The 19,100-nt window shown below is 45.1% G+C and overlaps 1 protein-coding gene and 1 long non-coding RNA gene across 3 annotated transcripts in view; one reads left to right on the top strand and one right to left on the bottom strand.

Moving 5' to 3' along the window:
• LRP8 (LDL receptor related protein 8) overlaps positions 1–19,100 on the top strand; it is a 132,317-nt gene that overhangs the window by 104,468 nt on the left and 8,749 nt on the right. The window contains exons 5-12 of one of the 2 annotated variants that reach the window (XM_015870589.2): positions 9,551–9,913; positions 12,600–12,722; positions 13,071–13,193; positions 15,335–15,454; positions 15,584–15,709; positions 16,221–16,392; positions 18,024–18,251; positions 18,819–18,937. In XM_015870589.2, coding sequence (XP_015726075.1) covers positions 9,551–9,913; positions 12,600–12,722; positions 13,071–13,193; positions 15,335–15,454; positions 15,584–15,709; positions 16,221–16,392; positions 18,024–18,251; positions 18,819–18,937 — 1,374 coding nt within the window. The remainder of the gene's footprint in view (positions 1–9,550; positions 9,914–12,599; positions 12,723–13,070; positions 13,194–15,334; positions 15,455–15,583; positions 15,710–16,220; positions 16,393–18,023; positions 18,252–18,818; positions 18,938–19,100) is intronic. The other variant, XM_015870590.2, reaches the window with a different exon arrangement.
• On the bottom strand, positions 2,908–18,886 carry LOC107317664. Its single transcript, XR_001556960.2, has 5 exons — positions 18,776–18,886; positions 14,264–14,427; positions 10,246–10,457; positions 9,524–10,113; positions 2,908–9,427 (listed from the first exon to the last, which is right to left on the bottom strand). It is a non-coding gene; the product is annotated as an uncharacterized LOC107317664 (long non-coding RNA).

Below are 19,100 nucleotides of genomic sequence, written 5' to 3'. Positions count from 1 at the left end.
GAGCCATTTGCTTCCAGCAGTTTGAGCAGTGGGCTTTAAGTCTGCTGCTGACTTTCAGTGCATAAACGGTTTTTGAAAATGCAAATATCTGCCTTTTGAAAAATAAAAGAATACATGAAAAGAAGCTTTTTGGTTTTGTTTTTTTGGTTACTTTTTGGTTCTTTGGAGCAGAAGGAAGCTGTGCCTTTATAGTAAGTCCTGAGTCAGGTTTGCTTCTCTGAAACAAGTAGCAAGAGTTAAGAATGTAAGAGCAGTCTTGAATTTGCTAGCCTGTGGTCGAGGTTTTCTGCTCCTGATACACCTCATCTTCATCAAAATCTTTTGGATAAGCTTAGGAACACATTCAGTGAGACTAAAAAGAGAAATTACATGTGAGAATCCTCATATGGAGCATCCCATAGCTTTAGAAAAGAATTGCTGCCATCCCTCTCACAGCTATGATGGATTTTGCATCTCTTTAATGGACATGTCTGATGTGTAGGATGGTCACCAATGAGAGCCATGTGTGGGCCCCATCTCCTCAGCTTGGTACTGGTTCTCACCTTGACCAGTTTTTGCACCCAGCATAGAAACTGTATCTCGCAAATAAGGAACTGGAACTGTACGATGTCCCTTCTTTTGTAGCAGGTGCAGTGTAATGATATATTGATGGACTAATAAACTATTTTCCCATACAGTGATTTATTCTGTTTAAGGATAGCACGGAGATAGAGCAATGCATGGGCACTAATGCAGGTAAGAACAGTGGTCTCACAGTGATGTCCTAGCACTGTCCCAGAGAGCCAGGAATTCCTGCAGGAGTGTCCCCTGGCAGATACAGCCTTGTTATTGAGGTTATCTTCTGCTGTCAGAGAAAGGAGCTGTATTTGTATTACAAGACAGCAAGATACTAAATATGCTCTTCTGCATTTTTTGCCTTTTCCTCCTTTCTGTGTGTTTTATCTTTACTCTCCTCAGACACGAAGCTTCATGTTCCCAAAAGAGCATATCTGCAGACATGCACAGCATTTTATGAAACCCGTTAGTTCTCTGTTTGTAGGGTACCCAGTCGTTTGCCCTTGGATGATGTTCTTTTTAACCTGAGCATGTTTCAGTGACTCACAGGTCCCACGTCTGCACATCCAATAGCTGTGTACTTGTATCTCTCGCCTGTTTTTGCTGTCTGCGTTGTGCAATGAGCTCCCTGCTTCCCTCAGGGGATGCTGATCTCAGCTTTATGTAAACACACCTTTCATTTACTAAGCTTTAAGTAAGTTAGCGATCTTTATGTATGGGTGCATGTCTTCCCAGTACAGTGTTTGAATATGCTGCTCTTTCAAAGGAGTAAGGAAAAGGAGCAGAGCTGTGTTCAGTGGCAGCAGCAAAGACTGAGTTCTCTATTAACTTTGATATGCTACTCCCCATTCCTATGAACTTTTTAGTATTTCTTCCTCAAATTTCCTACTGAGCAAAAGACTGATTATTTTCTTTTTTCACTTGTCTGATACTCCATAGAGAGACTTTTGAACTCTGATCTTTCAGCTTCTGGTTGTCTACTCTGTATCTCAGAATTAGTTCTGGATTTTCAGTCCCAAGGGACCGTGTGCTCAATAAAAACTGAGCAGACTAGGGTAATACTTGTTAAATTAATGGGGGAGGCAACAGTAAGCACAGTCCTGCCTGCTGTAAGCCCTGTGTCCTCGCTCACAGCTCCAGGTTCCCATGGTGTCCATAATTTCTAAGAACCCCAGGCAAAGCTCCAGGCACACGAGTGACTCTCAGTACAAAGCAGTGAGTGGTCTTGGAGGATCCAACTGCAGAAAAAATCAGTCAGCTCTTTCCAATGCCCTTCTCAGCAGCACTGACATCACTCGAGAGCTGTTGGCAGAAAGGAGAACCAATCTGGTCTGATCCCTCCAGCGGATCCACCTGGTGATGAAGCAGCTGGAGGGAGGAAATTACAAAGCTGTTTTAAAGCCATCTTCCTTTGCGTTGTTCCTGCCCCTACATTCACATTCATTAGAAAATCTCACCTTTCTGATGACAGTGAAATTGTCTCATCATGTAGAGATGAGGGTCATTGTGTCATCTTGTCATTTTTCTCCTGGATGCAGTAAAGGTGCCTACATTTTGCATCTAAGAGTTACTTCCAGTGCCGTCTATGGGCATTTGACCATACCGGTTCTGCTCATGCCAGCTCTCTGCAGTTCCTGCTGAGAGCTTTTTCCCTTGGCAGTGATACAGCACTAACTTGGTCTTCCTTTGCAGCCTGATTAATGCATGCTTTCCTCAGAATTAGGAATTCTGTTTGTTGTCTTCATTAACAGGCAAGGTGCAGAGTGATGTCACGTTCCTCAGTGAGTTCAGAGGGAAATCAAACGCAGAGGATCAGGTTTTGCCATACAATCTCCCCGAGAAACTGAATTTTAATGGTGTTAAAGTTCATACTGTTGCATTTGTGCTTATCGAGAGAATTTTTATCTAATATTTATGATTATTTCAGCATGTGGTGAAAAGAAACGTGGCTAGCCTGAAATTGCTGTCATTTGTATAGCAGGTAGATGTAACCTGGGTACGTTTGACATGGTGGAGAAATTCAACAGTTATTTCTGAGAATGGGAAGGAAATTAATAGAGATTTAACAAATGAAAGTCCTTCATAAATAAGATAAGGTAGCACAGCAATGATATCTTCTGGGCTTTACATGATGTTTAATTACTGGACAGCTGGAGGGATTAATGCTTATGCATTATGCCCTGGCTCTCAGAAATTAAACATGTACAGCTGCCACTTTATCACTGCTTAAAGTATTAGAGCTCCTTCAAAAGACGTAGTAATTGGAGAAAAATCCCCGTTGCTACATAGGAAAAATCTCATCCCATAAGCATATTTATCCTTCGTTCCTTCAAAACAAAATAGCAAGAAAAATGAGCTCGGCAGTTACCTTTAATTGCATTCCTACAGAAACATGAAGGTAGTCTCGTTGTTAATGCATTGGGTGCTTGCTGTAATTAAATGGAAAATACTGTATCAGCTTGAGGTTAGGGGGAAGGCAGTCATTGCAGATGTCGGGAGTTAAACCCAAAGCCCATGGCCTGAGCTCTGCCAAGGCTCTGTCTGCAGAAGGGTTTCTTTTCCTCAGTGCTTTCTATTACGTTCAGTATAAGGAATAACAGATACATTCTGCAGATGGAGTTCCCTAGTATGGAGGTGCTGAGGTGCAGCTTTGCAGGCTGCCCGTGCACATCTGCACAGTGCTGATCCCTCAGTTTCAGCTGAACTGCCTCTATCAGGATGTTGAGTAATCGATCCTTCAATGCGTACAAGAATGGAGCACAATCTAAAAAGAGGGCAATTCCAAATGTAGTACTCCTACCTACAGTGTTCTCCTGGTGAGGTACACCAGGAAAGAGTGGATGCAGAGAGAAAGCACTGCAAGTTCAGGTTCCTGCAGACCCGAAATGATCATTTTTTACAGGGTTGTGGAAGGGTGGTATGAAATAACTATTTTAGTTTAAATGCTTTTGGTTAATTGGAAGCAACGCGTGGTGTTTCTGCACTGCGTGCTGCACATGCATATAGAAAAAAGCTGCTTTCCTATCTTGTGTGTCATAGTCCCAGGAGCAGACTTTGACTTGATGTTTGTCTTCTGGGCAGTCTGTCTGTCAACATTTAAGAGCTCTTGGAGTTGAAATAGCCAAGAAATGGCATCTTACTGCCAAATACGGTTGTATCTCATGTCCCTGAAGTGCTTTCTTCATAAAAACAGAGTGATAATTCTGATTTTATCCATCTGAAAGGGAAGAATCTGTTTAGTTTTGCTGAGGGAAATCTCCTTTAACGGTCAGTGCCAACAATCGCGTTATGGTGATAGATACGTGGGTAGAGGTTCCATCCCTCAGTGGATGTGAGCACATATGCATTACACTAATTAAACACAGCTTAACAGTTGTTCTTCCTGAGCATATGATTTTGAATGTGAATCAGAATGAGCCAGCTTGAACTCAGCGCAGTCCTACGCAGGAAAGGGTCATGTAGTGTTTGATGGGGGGGGAAAGCTGTTTTGTGAGTCATGTTAACAGATGAAACAGCATCTAAAACTTATCTTTGTGGCTGGAATGCTGTATTCAAACAGGAAGATAAAGTGGTTGGATTAATTTTGCTTGTATTTTGCAGATAAATTTGTTTCTTTGATAAAATATGACTTGGGAAGGTTGAGCTTTCAATGAAGTATATGTATCTACGTGCTGTACAGTTAGTTCATCTTCTCAGCCCAGATTCAGCCAAACAATGCCCTCCATTTCAAAGCAGTAGAAGTGGAAGGGCGAAACCTGGTGTCCTAGAAACTTCTGTACAATTAAAGTGAGTGCAGATGCCACACGGCCCTTACACTTCTAATTTGAGTGAGTGTTACTCAGTGCTTTAATGTTCCATTTGAGTGGAGAATCTAAGGCAAGGTCACTTAAGTAAGGATAATTAGGGGTTGGCTCTTTCCTAAAGAGGCTATCAGTCTCTCTCCATCCCAAATCCACCTTGGTGGTCTTCATACACCTGGTGTCTGTGGTCTGTGTAGGTATTCATAACCCTCAATCTGGCTGCACTGTATCCAGCTGTTTGTCTTGCTGTATCCTCTGTGCTTCTTTAACGTATTCATCCCTTCCTACCAGTGCCTTGCAAAGTCTTTTATTTCAAAAGGATCTTTATGATTGCCACTGTGTTGGATCCCTGGCCCTGGAGAAATGTGAGACAGCTGGGTGAGATGTTGCAGAAGGGTTTGTGACAACTCTTTGCTTTGTGTGTCCTCCAAAAGAGTTAATGGTGCCATGTACTAAATACACTGAAAACGTGAGTCTAGCAGTGAAGCAGACTGCAGCAAGAAGAAATATCTCCTTTTACAGAAAATTCCCATCAAGCAAACTACATTAGTGGAAGTGGAGATTTAACAGGGCACTGACCTCATTGCTTGCAATGGGAGCACTGCTTTGTCCCACTTTACTCACTGGAGTTAAAACCCGTGAGCTCTTAGCACTTTCCCAGTGCAGAGTGAAACTGAGGAGACTGAAGGGATGAGTTCTGTGGCCTTACTGCACCCAAATGACATTGCGGATGGGGGAAGTTCCAAGCCTACTTATCTTTTTTACATAAACTTCTTCTATTCATAAATTATGGGCTCATAATTAATTCTATTTTCAGAAGATCACTTTGAATGAATATATGATTGTCCAGAACTATAGATTCTGTAACGGTAAATACATTTCTGAACCACCAGTTATGTGTCTGCAGGGGTTTTGGCATCTGGTTGCTCCCCTGTAATTAACCAATATTACACACGTACTGTCATGGTGAAGGGGAAAATAACTCCCTGGTGTTTGAGGGGAGCTGTGTGGCAAAGGCAGCGAGTGCATGCAAATCTTAATTTGCAGGAGTGCGTGAAATGGCTCCTTAGCTCCATTAGTGATTTGAACAATATCAGGAATTACTTATTCCTTCTGCAGTCTTCATCTATATGGGCTTTTCGGTATCAATCACCATAGCAACAACCACCGTTAGCAGTGAGACTGCAATTCAGCCGCATTATTCCCTCCATGGGAGGCCTGTCAGCTCTTGGAGCAATGCGCTTCAAGGTCGTCTTCATTTACCGCCGTCTGTCCCTGCCCTTCCTGGAGGGAGGCCTTCCGTGGGAAACTTGGCCTTCCAGGGATGAACACGTGCTTTGGAGGCTGACATTTGACCAGAGGTCTATGTCAGATCTTCAGGTAACCGCACCGATTTCAGCAGACAAAGCAAACAATGTAGGTACAACAAAGCTTGAAAATAAATCCTAGTTCAGTCAAATCAATGCAATGACAGCATTGGTAGCTGGGCTGGGAGTTCCAACTTAATTCAGCCTGTCTAGGCTCCGTGACCTCCTTATCTCAGTCCTGCTTGGAGATTAATGTATGTGGGCTGTGGTGGCAGGATTAGCTCTTTATGCACAGTACCTGGGCACATGGAGCTCAGGCACCGCGCTGCTGCAGCCTCCTGGAGCTCACTTCTAAACCTCACAGCTTAAGGCTTTCCAAGTCCGCAGCCTCTCCAGCCAGTGTTCAAGTTGTGACAAATCGGCAGCGGATCTCTTTCCCCACTGCAAATGTTAGTGTGTGCAAATCATCCCTTGCCTTCCATAGAAAATCCACTGTTGGGTTTAAGCAAACAAGAAATGTTGAACCATGCTTCTTTTTGGTTGCCTCGGGAAGCTGCAGTGCCATCATCTGTCTTAGTTTCTTCTCTTTGGCATCAGTAATTGCTGTCGTCAGCTTCATCACAAGCTTTACCAATTAGTTCTATTCTCCAAGTCATGTGTGTAATTTCAAGGGGAACTGAGTATTTTCTTTTAACAAAAAAAGATGTATTAAAATATGAGTTTCTTACTGAAAAGCTACAAATCTTTTAATTTAAGATGGCAGTGGAAGCAGCTGCAGTCCATTGTACGCCATTCCCAGCTCTTTCTAACGATGGATATCCTGCCTATGTCACACTTTGAGTTTCATCCAGATTTGAGTATCCATGCTTTGTAGAATTATGGATATATATTTGAAATTACAGTTCTTAAAGCGTGCCCTGTATCTTTACAGAGTTTTACTTTTCTTTGTAAGCTCTTTAAAAGCTTTTGATAGATTTACCTCCGTTTTTTTTGTCGCTGGTGTACTGGAGTGCTCATTAAAGCCTCTGCTTAAATCCTGGCTCAGGGTGGAGAACCAGAACCAAAACACAACTGCATAACCACAGTGTGTTTTCTTTCTCGACCCAAAGGCTGCTGCTGTTCCACTCTCCAGGAGATGTGAGATGTGACAGGGCTGCAGCTGGGGGCTGCCCAGTTAAAACCTTGCCAGTTGTACTGTAGCATAAGGCATCAATTAATGCAGAGTACCTCTGCTATACGTTGTCTATAAGCCAAAGCAAGTGTATGTTGCCATTTAGATGTGATGTTTTCTTCCTAAAACACCTGAAGAATCTTAATGGATTACTGTATCCTACCAAATGGCTTTTGTAATTATGCTTATTTACTGCTTTGAAGCCTGTGGGGTTAAACTCTTCTTGACAAACGTTCCCAGTGTCTCTACTGGGATCACTTCATACTTGAAGGAGACTTTCAGTCTGAGAGTATGACATTTATTAATTTCTTTGGCAGTAGGGAAAGCTAATATTTGTTTGCTTTGTTTCATACAAACACACCCTTAATGGAACAGGTAGCAGAATCAGAGAATATATAAACAAATTGCTCACATCAAAGAAAAGATGCCCTGGTGTTCATTTAATTGTTATTCAAGGTGTTTCTATCAGGATGCTCCAGAGGCAGTGGAAGGCTGTAGTGATGGGACTGCCCTGACACGGCTGTGAAAGGAGACATGAAATAAGCTGTCCCTGGGACTGTACTTTCCCCATCCTCATCTCTCCAGCTGCCTATGTAAGGACATTTGTAGTGCTGCTTTTTATTAGGCTCTTCAGACTGTGCAGGGGAGGTCCCAAGGAACATGAGCACGTTGGCTCTTGTGTTGGTGTGCAGGGACTGTAAGCAGCTTTCCTCTTCTGTTGCCTGTTTGTGCTGGAGCAAGTCCCCAAGTGCCTGGAAGCTGCAGACTTTGCTTTATCCTTGCATGCCCTGTGGATTTCAGCTGTCAGAAGATAGCAAAAGGGTGAGAGGAACTGGGACAGAATCTGCCTTCCTATGGCTCATGGGAGAGCCAGCTGGGGCAGAGGTCTCTGCTCCAGGCACGTGTGACACAGCAGGGACTGTACTGTGTAGCTGGCTTGGTGACTGTTAGGCCTGTAAGTGAAGGAGAAGGCATTTGTATTTCCTGAGTTGACCAGGAGGTGCCTGGAGCAGCCTTCTGTAGTGCTTTGGGAAGACCAGAGCACAGGGAGCTGCCCCACCTTAGGCCCATGAGGCTGGGAAGGGGTTAGGCAGCAGCAGCAGCAATGGGCTGCGCTTAGTCCATGGATGCAGAAATGTCTCTAGTGCTGTCAGCTCACCAAATCAAAATCAAAATAATCAAATAGATCAAAATAATGCCAGAAAAGCAATTTCTGCTTCTCAGCCTTGATCTGTTACAGGAACTGTCCGTAGCCTTAGAAATAATCCCATCCGTCGCCTCCTCCTTTGAATGGGTTGTTAAGGTTTTAACTCTTAGCTCAAATTTCCATTTGGTAGCTCCATCTTATTCATCACTTGAAGTGTTCATTAGGTCATAGAGCTGTGTGCTGATCAGAAGGATTAGCAGCTCATTTTATTCCTGGTTATGGGATGAGGGTAGAAAATCATGCTGAGTGAAGAAAATGAGCTGAAATTATGGATGGGCTGGAGAATTTTAGACACATGGAAGGGTTTTCAGATGCTTCTCCACCAGACTCTGATTGTGTTTTGGGCCCTTATGACAGGGATTCATGTCCTAATGTAAGGTGTGTGATCTCAGTTCCTCATTGCCTGGAGATTAAGATGGGTTACATCTTAATCTCTGTGTCCCACTCTTGACCTCTCTAGGATGTCCTAGAACTGGGATGCTCCTTTGGTGACTGCACACCATTGCATGTTGTTGCTGATGGAAAGCTGGGCATGCAGCAGAGCGCAGCTGAGGTTCTCTTTAATGTTTATCCCTGTTGGATGGAGATTGGGCTTGAAGCTACTGAAGGCAAATAGGGTCCAAAGTGCAAATAGGAAAAGTATTTATTTATATTTATTATACTTTATAAAATGCATAACCTTTCTATATGTGTGTGGAAGGGCAGAAGCAGATATATATTTGTTTTTTAAAAGTAACTGACCAAATGAGCTTTGATTAAAAGCACTTAGAGCAGATCTATTTCAGAGTCTTGGTTCCCCCATAACCTGATGAGGCAAAGCGGCTGCCAAGTGCACAGTGTTGGAGTACCTGAAATGTTAATTCCAGCAGGTCTCTCTGTCCATCAGGGTTGTGAGAGTTCAGCACTCAGCTTCATATCTGACAAATGTCTCATTTGTGTGTTAATGTTGAGTTGTGATTTCCAGGGAATGCTTTCAGTGTGTTGTAAAGGGCCTTACTGGCAGATTGCAGCTAAATTGATGCTCGCCTCACTAAATATTTACCCTACACATCCCACTTAATATGTCCAAAACCAGGCACACTGTGAAATCCTCAAACCTGATTCTGTGCTTGTGAAAGCCAGGAAGCTGTTAATGTCAACATGGAGCAAAGCTCAGCACTGTGTGAGCCCCCAGCGCCCACCACTGCTCCTCCAGCCCCCCTGTGTCTCCTTATATACAAAAGGGAGCCCCAGCACCGGGGCAGTGCTGCAGTTGCCCCCCATTTTACCTGCTGCCCTTTCTCCTGCAGGGCTGCCCGTGGCCCAGAGGGGTGGTGGGATAGTCTGAGCTGGGCTCCCAGCTTGGGTCAGCTCACTCCTGGTGCCCTCCATGTCACTTGCTGTGTAGCTTACCATTGGGAAAACAGTTTTGGGTTAGGACAGCCAAGGTAATACATTTGTGCCCTTCCCCTGACTCAGGTACTTGTGATGCTCTAAAGCTCACCTGCTTGTTTCTGTTTTGTTTCCCAAGCTTGTTCTCCTGATGAGTTCCAGTGCAGTAACAAGACGTGCATCTCCATCAGCTTCGTGTGCGATGGTTACAATAACTGTGGCGATGGCAGCGATGAAAGGAAATGCTCCCCTCTGACCTGCAGCCCCAATGAGTTCCAGTGCAACAACAGCGTGTGCATCCCAGAGCTGTGGGTCTGTGACAACCAGGCAGACTGCGAGGACCATTCGGATGAGTCCATAGAGAGGTGTGGCTATGATGCCAAGGCCTTCAACACCTGCGCTGCTCACGAGTTCCAGTGTGGCAATGGCGAATGCATCCTCCTTAACTGGAAGTGTGATGGAGACGAAGACTGCAAGGACAAGTCTGATGAGCAGGATTGCCGTGAGTGTGGGCAGGGCTGGGGATTCTCCTTTGGTGGGGAGGGCAGCCAAGGGATGCTCTGGGTTGTGTTTTCAGGCAGGGTTTCATTGCAGGTTGTACCCCAAGGCATGGCTGGGTGCCTGGCCCAGCAGCATTAGGTGTATTCCAGGTTCCTCTTTTGTTCTGTCAGGATTCAGAGAGGGGCTGCGAGATCTGTTTCACTAGAAATTGAGGAAATGGGAAACATTTTTAAAGCCCTGAGGCTGCATGGTGGGGTCACAGCCTGCAGGTTGGAGGCCACAGTGCTAAAGGGAATATATGATCAGCAGAAAAAAATATAATTAATTTTCTACCTCTGAAGTTCGAGTGTACGGAGCAAGGCAGCACCTCTGAATAATCCGGTTTGAAATGCACTTTGAGCTTGGCTGTAACAGGCACGGAGCTGATAAATAATGGATTTCTTTTCAGCTGGCTCGATGCATTTAACATCGTGCTGTTGGTGTGCGCGGTATTTCCAGTGCTTCATCCTGTTTTAGCCACTAAAGTGTTCAAACTGGTTCCTTCTCTAAGGAGGGAGACAAGCAAGAAAATAAGCGCAAAACGTTTTGCTAAAATATTCATAATCACAAGATTGGAATAAAATATTTGTATAGCTGCATCTATTTAGCAGCTCTGACACTGGGCCACCTCTGGGAGGAAGGCAGCAACCAGCTGCAGAATGCAGACATCTTTACAAAGGTGTGTGTGAAAATGTCCAGCTTTTCCAGCACCATCTTTCCATAACCAGGACAGCGCTGAGTCTCAGCTGGTGACCTCAGAGCAGTTTCCATGGGAGAGCCCTTCAAGGGGAGGAACAATCTGATGCTCTCTGGGGTAAATGTGGTGATTCCTTTAGCAAGAGGAGGAGGCAGTAAGACCTGACAGGCTCCAACAGGTGCCCAGCTGAGCTGGGTTTCCTGAGACACAGGACACACAAGAGGAGCAGGGAGGTAACAGCAACCCCAGTACAGAGCAGCTCCACCAAGTAACACCTCCATGTTCCCCAGGGCAGCCCCGTTGGGCAGAGGATGCAGGCGGACAGGGCTGCAGCACAGCACAGTGCTGACAACCAGTGGAGGAAAGAGGAAATGTGGCTGAAGAGGGAAGAAGTCTTGAGACCATTATATCCCTTACTAGGGAAGATTCAGTGCCTGAGGGGCTTTTTCCTGCTAACTCTCAGCACAGCACATTACGAAGCTTAATCTACCCAGGAGGAGCAGACAGCAATGGCATGAGCACCGCTGGCTTTGACTTGGTTAGAACTGAGGACACCAGCACTGTGCCTTCTCTTGGGGTTTTTGCATTGTGTAAAACAGAAAGATGGGAGTTAATGCTTTAAAAAAAAAAGTCATGAGGCCATCTCTGGATATTTGTTGTAATTATTTTGAGGTGGTAAATGAGTAGAGCAGGAATGAAGGGTGACAGCTGGTGAACAGGTTTTGGCAGCAAAGCCAGCAAATAAATAGGAAGGAAGAAGTCATTTCAGGGAAGCGGTGTGAGAATGTTGGATGGTTTTTTTTCCCTTTTTTCCTGTCTTTCACGCCCTTCATTGGCTGCAAGCACACAGGGCTTAGTCCAGCAGTTGTGAATGTGGATCCTGCATCCCATGGGACGCTATCACCAATAACGCTGAGCCTTTAGGCTTACTAATACTTCATGTTATTGACGCTAACCCATTTTGTATCTGTGGCTCTTCTTGGGTTATCTGAAAGTAGTAATTTTTGTATTAGAACCAGTTTGTCAAATTGTCAAGGAAAGTCTGCCACGTGGCTCTCGCCTCCCATGTAGTAACATCACTGCTGACCTCCCCCAGCTATTCAGAGGCAGTGATTTTCTGTCATACGGTACCAGGCTGCAATCAGCAAGATGGAAAGGTTAGAATCAAGAGCTCTCCAGGGTGTGCTGCCTTAACAGGATTTTAACAAAACATCTGGAAGATAGTCCCCTTAGAAATAAGCCACTCAACGTGCCTCAGGAACGAGGAGCCTATTTTTACCAGCGAGCTGCAGGCTGCAGCCCTTTGCTGGGTAGCCAGTGCCTGTCGGCGCTGTCAGTGCAAGTCAGATCCCATCTGGGAAGGTCTCAGTGTAACCTTGAGGAGGGAAATGTGGCTGCTTTTAGCATGATCAGAGCAGCAGTCTGATCTATTTTTTCCCCAACTTTGCTGTTCATCAGATCTGTTTTGAGTCTGGAATAACAGCAACAGGGCAAATGAGCATCAGGCTTGAAATCTGCCCTGACACTTTTGGAGATGTTTCTGGCCTGTAAACCCAAGAAGCACCGAGCCGTGGGGCAGTGGAGCTCTTGTGTCTTCCAGGCTCTGTGTGTAGCTCATGGGCCTTCATTGACCCAAATGGCCATATCTGTCACTTGCTTCATCCCTGGTGTGACCACACTGGCTGCAGTAGATGCAGCATATCTATATCTTGCCATTGACCGTAGGCTGAACACGTTTTGCAATGTATCTTAAAATACAAGGATGGTGGAGGGTGGTCAGGGATGTTGTGGGGCACAGGGCAGTGCCTGAGGTAGCTGCTGCCTGTTGCTTTGGTGGAAGCAGTCGATCCTTCTGAAGGAGGGCATAGGGCTCCTGCAGTGTCAGATAAAAAGTGCTACACAAAAAGTCCAAGTGCTCTGTGATTAACTGTTATCTGTGTTGTTTTTAAAGCTCTGGTGACCTGCAGACCAGATGAATTCCAGTGCGGGGATGGGACCTGCATCCATGGAGCGAAGCAGTGTGACAAAGTGCACGACTGTCCTGACAACAGTGACGAGGCAGGCTGTGTCCAAGGTAGGTACAAAACAGCACTGCCTTCCTTGTGCTCGGCTTTCTAATTCTGCAAGGGCTCTGTGGCCACTGCAGAAGGAGGAGGCCTGTGCTGCTTCTCTGTGCCATGACAGGCTGCTTCCTGCAGAGCTGTAAGCCGTTCTGGCAGTGGGGTTGTTTGGGAGAGATGGTTGTGCTGACCAGGCAGACTGCATGTCCTGAAAAGTTCTTCGCATCATAATCTTTAATGTCCATTTGCTTAATCTCATCCCATTTCTGCTAATGACACCTTCTTGAAGCTCTGTGTCTGGCTTTTTGTTGTCTTGAGCCTCACCTAACTTAGTTGCTTTCCTCTCTTGCCCGACATGACAGAGTCAGCATGTGAAAGTCCCAGCAAGTTTCAGTGTAAGAGTGGAGAGTGCATTGACGGAGGCAAAGTGTGCGATTCACATAGAGACTGCAGGGACTGGTCTGACGAGCCTCTGAAAGAATGTGGTACAGTACTTGTCTTCTACGTGTTGCTCCTGTTGTAACTGCTTCCCCTCTCCTCCATCTGGTGCTCACAGCTTTGAGTGTAACCACATGTAGCTGCTAATGCTATTTCTCACTCTGCTTCTCTTTCCTTGCCTTTATTCTCTCTTCACCCTTCGCATGAATATAATTAGTAGCCCAGTCTGATCATCTGCTAGCATGAACTGTGCCCTTCTCAGTTCAGCTTTTAATCTTGGAGGGATGTTTGAGCCGAGCACAGGACTAGCAACCAGGAATTCCCCCTGCCCAGACACTGGGGTCCTCCACAGCACTGACCAGTTTATTTGGCCTTGCTGCCAATAATTACCTGTGAATTACTGAAAGATGAACCAAAGATCATAAAGGTTTAGCACTGGTAGCACGCTCTAAAGGTGAAAGCGTGCAGTGAGTGGCAGCATCCACTAAGCACTGACTTCAGCCACTGCTGGGTTTGTTGCTGCATCCTCAAGAGCTCTGTGCCGGCAGCTTCAATAGCTCTCATTCAGGGAGAGCTGTTGGCTTCTCTGTACTGGACAAAAAGTGTGTGAATTCCCAGAAAGGATGCTCTCAGCCTGTGCTTTCAGAACATCCTTGCTTTCTTCTGCACTAATCCACATCTCCCTGTCTTTCTGAGTGGGTGTTGCAACTTGTCTGCCTGTGGAGGTCTCACTCAAAGCCAGCAGCCCGGTTGGCTGATGAGACTGGGCTCAGCCTTAACCATGATGCTGTGACTGCCTCGTTGTGGTCCTAGGCTGGCAGCTAAGTGCCATCTGAGTTAGGAAGCTGTGCAGAATAGTCTGTACAGAATAGTCAAAGCAGACATGCTTCTTTAAGACTGCAGAATGGTGTAGATTGCTGTGAGTTTTGACATGCAGCCACAGGTAAATCTGCACAGCAGCCCAGGAGCATGGATATGATGCAGTTTGCCAGAGGCCTGTGCAAGTGCAGGAATAGGTGATATCAATTAATAAACATCACTGAACAGTGCCAAGACACAGTGTGACTTTGTGGACCCTTTCTTGGAGCCCAGTGAATTTGCTCTGTTAGTAACTTACTGATATCTGTGTACACGTGTGTCTCTGATAGGAAGGTAAAGGCATCCCAGAGCTGGGTTGGGGTGCTCGGACATATCTTCCCAGCCTGCTGACTTTAATTGGCTTGTGGTTGTTTCCATTTTCCTTCAAGATCCATGGTTTAATGGCTGTGCTGCACTGCTCACCTGCGTCATGCAAGGAAGCAAGAAGTAAAACATAAATGAAAATTCTGCCTTTAAATTGCATTAAGAAATGAAGTGAATCAGTTTTGCTTGTTCCACTGAACCCACTATCCCTGAAATCCCACAGCTTCTGTACAGCAGCCCTAAGGAGAAAACTTTCTCTTCACCTTCTAAAGGTTAATTACAACAAGAAGTTATTTCTGACAGAAAATTAGCTCTCTTCAATCTTATTCAATTCTAGTTAAAAAGACACATTTAGTCTATTTTTCATTTCAGCTCTTTGAAAGCAGGATCAGAGGGGTGGCCTTGGATCAGGCAGAGGCCCAGGAGGGAATGGGGGCTGTTCCATACATTGCACACTTGGGCTGCTGCAACTCAGGCGTTGCTGGAATTGTCACTCAGATCCTTCCTTGGTGCTGGATGGGAAAACAGTTACAGCAGTTCCAAACAGCTGAGCTCTGGGAGATGAGACTCCCCCAGCATGAATTATTAAAGCTTAAAGAGACTTCAGAAAAGTCAACGTTAACCAGTGTATGGGGAAGGAGTCATCTTCTGGAGAGCACCCTTAGAAATGCCTCACATCTGGCAGAACGTGCTCAAAGCAGTGGGTTTCTGATGGATCAGATGCAGAGATGCACAGATGCTGTGTCCCCAGGGCTCCCTCTTCATTTAGCCACTAGTTTTCAGTCCAACTGATCCTAACAGTGTTGGTTTGGAATAATAAAGAGCAAGAGAAGAGATATGGTGATGGCTTCCTTTCACTGAAGTCACTTATATGCTCTTTGTGGCCAACACGTGGCTACCAGAAGCTGGTAGCTATGGGAAAATGTGAGTTTGACCTTTCTTAATTTTATTCAGTCTTATGACTAGAACCCTCCCTTAGCACTGATAACCTGTATGCCTCTTCCAGGTATTAACGAATGCTCTATGAACAACGGTGGTTGCTCGCACATATGCAAAGACTTGAAGATAGGCTACGAATGTGAATGCCCGCCCGGATACAAGCTCCTGGATAAAAAAACGTGTGGAGGTAATTTACATGCAAACAGCAGTCCCTTGTGTTTCACCATACAGAGACGTGATTATGTGCACTTCAGCATTGCTCCATCACAGATGGTTTGATTTCAAGTTATTGATGGGTTTCAAACACTCCTTTCAGACATAGATGAATGTGAGAATCCAGACGCTTGTAGCCAGATCTGCATTAATTACAAGGGGGACTACAAATGTGAGTGCTACGAGGGATACGAGATGGACACCCTGTCCAAGAACTGCAAAGCTGTAGGTAAGGCAGCCCAACGGGCTTTTAAACTCTGATTGCTCAACATCTTAACTCTGATAAGACAACACACTTGCAGGGCTGAGCCTGGGGGAGCAGAGGCAAAAGTTAAGTAGTGAGCAAAGGCATTAATTTCAAGCAGATCAGAACTGCTGCAGTGATAGCAGATGTGTCTCTAGGCAAGAACTACTGATAGTGCAGATCAGAATATTTTAATGGTGTGCAGAGCGATTATAATCACTGGTTGCTGTTTGAAGCTGCAACTCGAAAAGGAAACCTCTCGACAGGTTTCACCAAAAACAGCACAGAAAAAAACTATTTACTGCTAGTTGTGGCAAAAGAAAACAACCCAATTAAGACATGGTGGGTTACCACCTCTCCACCTGCCCAGCCTCATACGCAAATACCAACATGAACACCATCAGCATGCTTGGGCTGACTGCAGAAATGAATGTCAGAAGGATTGTGGCCTTTAGGTCAGCTGCTAAAATAACAAATGCACATTTTTCTGTGTCAGGAAAGAGTCCCTACTTGATCTTCACCAACCGCCACGAGGTCCGTAAGATAGACCTGGTGAAAAGGGACTACTCTCGCATCATTCCCATGCTGAAAAACGTCGTGGCGCTGGATGTGGAAGTGGCAACAAACAGAATATATTGGTGTGATTTGTTCTACCGGAAGATCTACAGGTAAGGGCTAATGGAGAATGTGTGGTTTGGTACCTTTCTAAAGCTGTGCTTCACTTTGTACTCTGTATGACAGTATGCAGAGAACAACGAAGTGTGTGCTGAACCTGAGGGCTTTTCATCCCTTATTGCAATACCTGTTGTGGCCCAGACTTCGTAAGCTTTTCAAGAACTGATAAGGAAATCAGGGGGTTGTGCAGTTACTTGGCTTGAAAATGCAGGAAGGCTTTTCATCAGTAATAGATCCCTGCTGCATTTGTGCAGTTACACATGGACTCTTGCTCACTAAATGGTCACATTGCCAAGTGAGGCTGCTGCTGTGCTGTGTTCTTCCTGTTCTTCCACAAAGGACTTTGCGTCTGAAGGCAAGAAGGGGGCAAGTGGTGGAAGCAAGGATACTGGCTGAGCACTGCAGGCTCTGCTATACCAGATTAAAATCCACAGCACTTGACCACAGACATTTCATATCCTGTAATTTCTGTTTCCCTTTTCAGCTGTTTTTATACATTCATCACAATTATTATGTACTGGAGCTTGTAGGAGTGCCTAGTCAAAAAGGCACTTAATTTATGCACTGAAAATTCCCCATGTATATTCTGATTTTCATAGCTATTGCACCCCATTGCAGCAATTTATTTTGGATTTTAGTTAATGATCAGGCAAAAAGGTTGACTGGTTTCATTGCGTAGGAGCAAGGCTGAGGCTTCTGCAGGCTGTGCTGGCTCTCATACCACTGGCAGGGAAATTTGCCCAGGCTGTCCTGATTATTAAGCACTCAGGTAGCCAGGCAGGTACCCTGAGATGCTTCTATTGTGTCTGATCCTGCAGGCATCGATCTCAACTGTGCAAGGAGAGAAAAAGTTGTTTTGGTGTTTTTTTGTTTCCTTTTAACCAAATTCTTCTAAGAGCCAGACAAAGCTCTTAGAAACGCCAATGCAAACTCTGAATGTCTGATTCTATTTAGAATCTCTCTGTGCATTTGATTCTGGTATAAATGCAAAAGAACAGAATCGCCTGTGCTTGTAGGTGTAATATGGGGTTATTCTTGGAACCTCCATGCAGCATTTCCTGCCTTTCGTTATTATCTTTAAAGATTGTGAAGCTGACGTTAAGCAAAGATTTTCTTTGTGTCTAACGAGATCACTTGCCAAATTAGTAATAGCTTCATGAGTCCCTTTGATGAATTAAAATTAGTTACACAGGTCCTAATTCTGCAAGACATTTAAGCACGTTTATTTGTATGCTAAATTCAACTCTGTTCAGCAGAGCACTGGAGATTACAATATTTCCAATGTCCATAAATCCCATTAAATGGTACTACTGAAGTTAATGTGCCCTAAGTAAGATATTGTGCTAAATTGTGCAGGAAGCTGGTGGAAACATAAAGTAACTGTCCTACAATCTGCCATCCAGATATAGAGGTAGGACCGAGGTGAAGGAGAAAGCAGCAGCAGGATGCAGTGCACAACTGTAAGGGTTTCTCTGTTAGTTGTCCTGCCACACGTGCACTTTGTTCCTGTGGGGTTGGAGTGATGCTGCCAGCACTCGGCCCTTCCTGAGCTCCAGCCCCGTGCACATCTGTACAGCCTTCTCTGTGCCGTGTGTCAGCCCGGTGACAAATCTTGTCTCTGCAGTGCTTACATAGACAAAGCGAGTGACACAGCGGAGCAGGTGATTCTGATAGACAGCCAGCTGAACTCCCCCGAAGGGTTGGCCATTGACTGGGTTCATAAGAACATCTACTGGACAGATTCTGGAAACAAGACTATCTCAGTGGCCACTGCAGACGGGAGCAGGAGGAGGACACTTTTTAACAGCGGCCTCAGTGAGCCGAGAGCCATTGCTGTTGATCCCACACGGAGGTAAGTGTGAAAAGGAGACGTTTGTGCTTTTCTAATGGACTTACAGTTTTCTTTCTGCCTCTCACAAAACTCATGTGCATTGTGCGTGCCATAAATTAAATCCTAATGGGTTTACTGACATGTTTAAAGATTAAGGCCTCTGTAAGAGCTTACATAGGACTGCTGAGATTCTACAAAGAGCTGGTTCAGGTAAATCTTTGCATGGCTGCTGCTGTCAGTTTCGAAAATTATGTCGGCCGGTGGTTCAGGTGGGTCTGAGCTCGGGCACACAGGTTATGTGGGGAAATAACAAAGTCTGACAGGAGTGCAGGATAAGTAAAGTCTACAGATCGACCACAGACACCAGGAGATAGTCTGGGGGTTTATATTCTGGTGCAAGTTCTGTGGCAGAGTAACCTGTGGGATAGGAGCACAGTAGCTCCATTAAATGCATATCAAGATAAACTGAAGTGACCAAGGGGCTTTGCAGCATCAAGCAGAGAGCACTGCAACTCCATCCCTGAGCAGTAGTTCAGATTTCTTACCCTTGGGTCCGATTTACTGTCTCCTTGCATCCATCTCTTTTAGGTTCATGTACTGGTCTGACTGGGGAGACAAAGCGAAGATTGAAAAAGCTGGCCTCAATGGCGTGGGGCGGCAAGTGCTGGTGTCTGACAACATCGAGTGGCCAAATGGCATCACGCTTGGTAAGCAGCTGGGTCACAGCTACGGGATCCACTGTGGCTAATATAAATTCCTTGTTAAGTAGGCAAACAGCCGAAGTTGAAGCCATCCTCACTTAGCAGGCGTGAGGCTCTCCACTTGGTTTTATGTTTGAAAATTCTGTCCATAAAAAGCTGTAAAAGAAAA

The sequence above is a fragment of the Coturnix japonica genome, chromosome 8 (assembly GCF_001577835.2).
Source record: "Coturnix japonica isolate 7356 chromosome 8, Coturnix japonica 2.1, whole genome shotgun sequence".
Lineage (NCBI taxonomy): Eukaryota > Metazoa > Chordata > Aves > Galliformes > Phasianidae > Coturnix > Coturnix japonica.
Note: the sequence above shows the minus strand (reverse complement) of the source record. Positions and strands in the feature narration are given on the sequence as shown.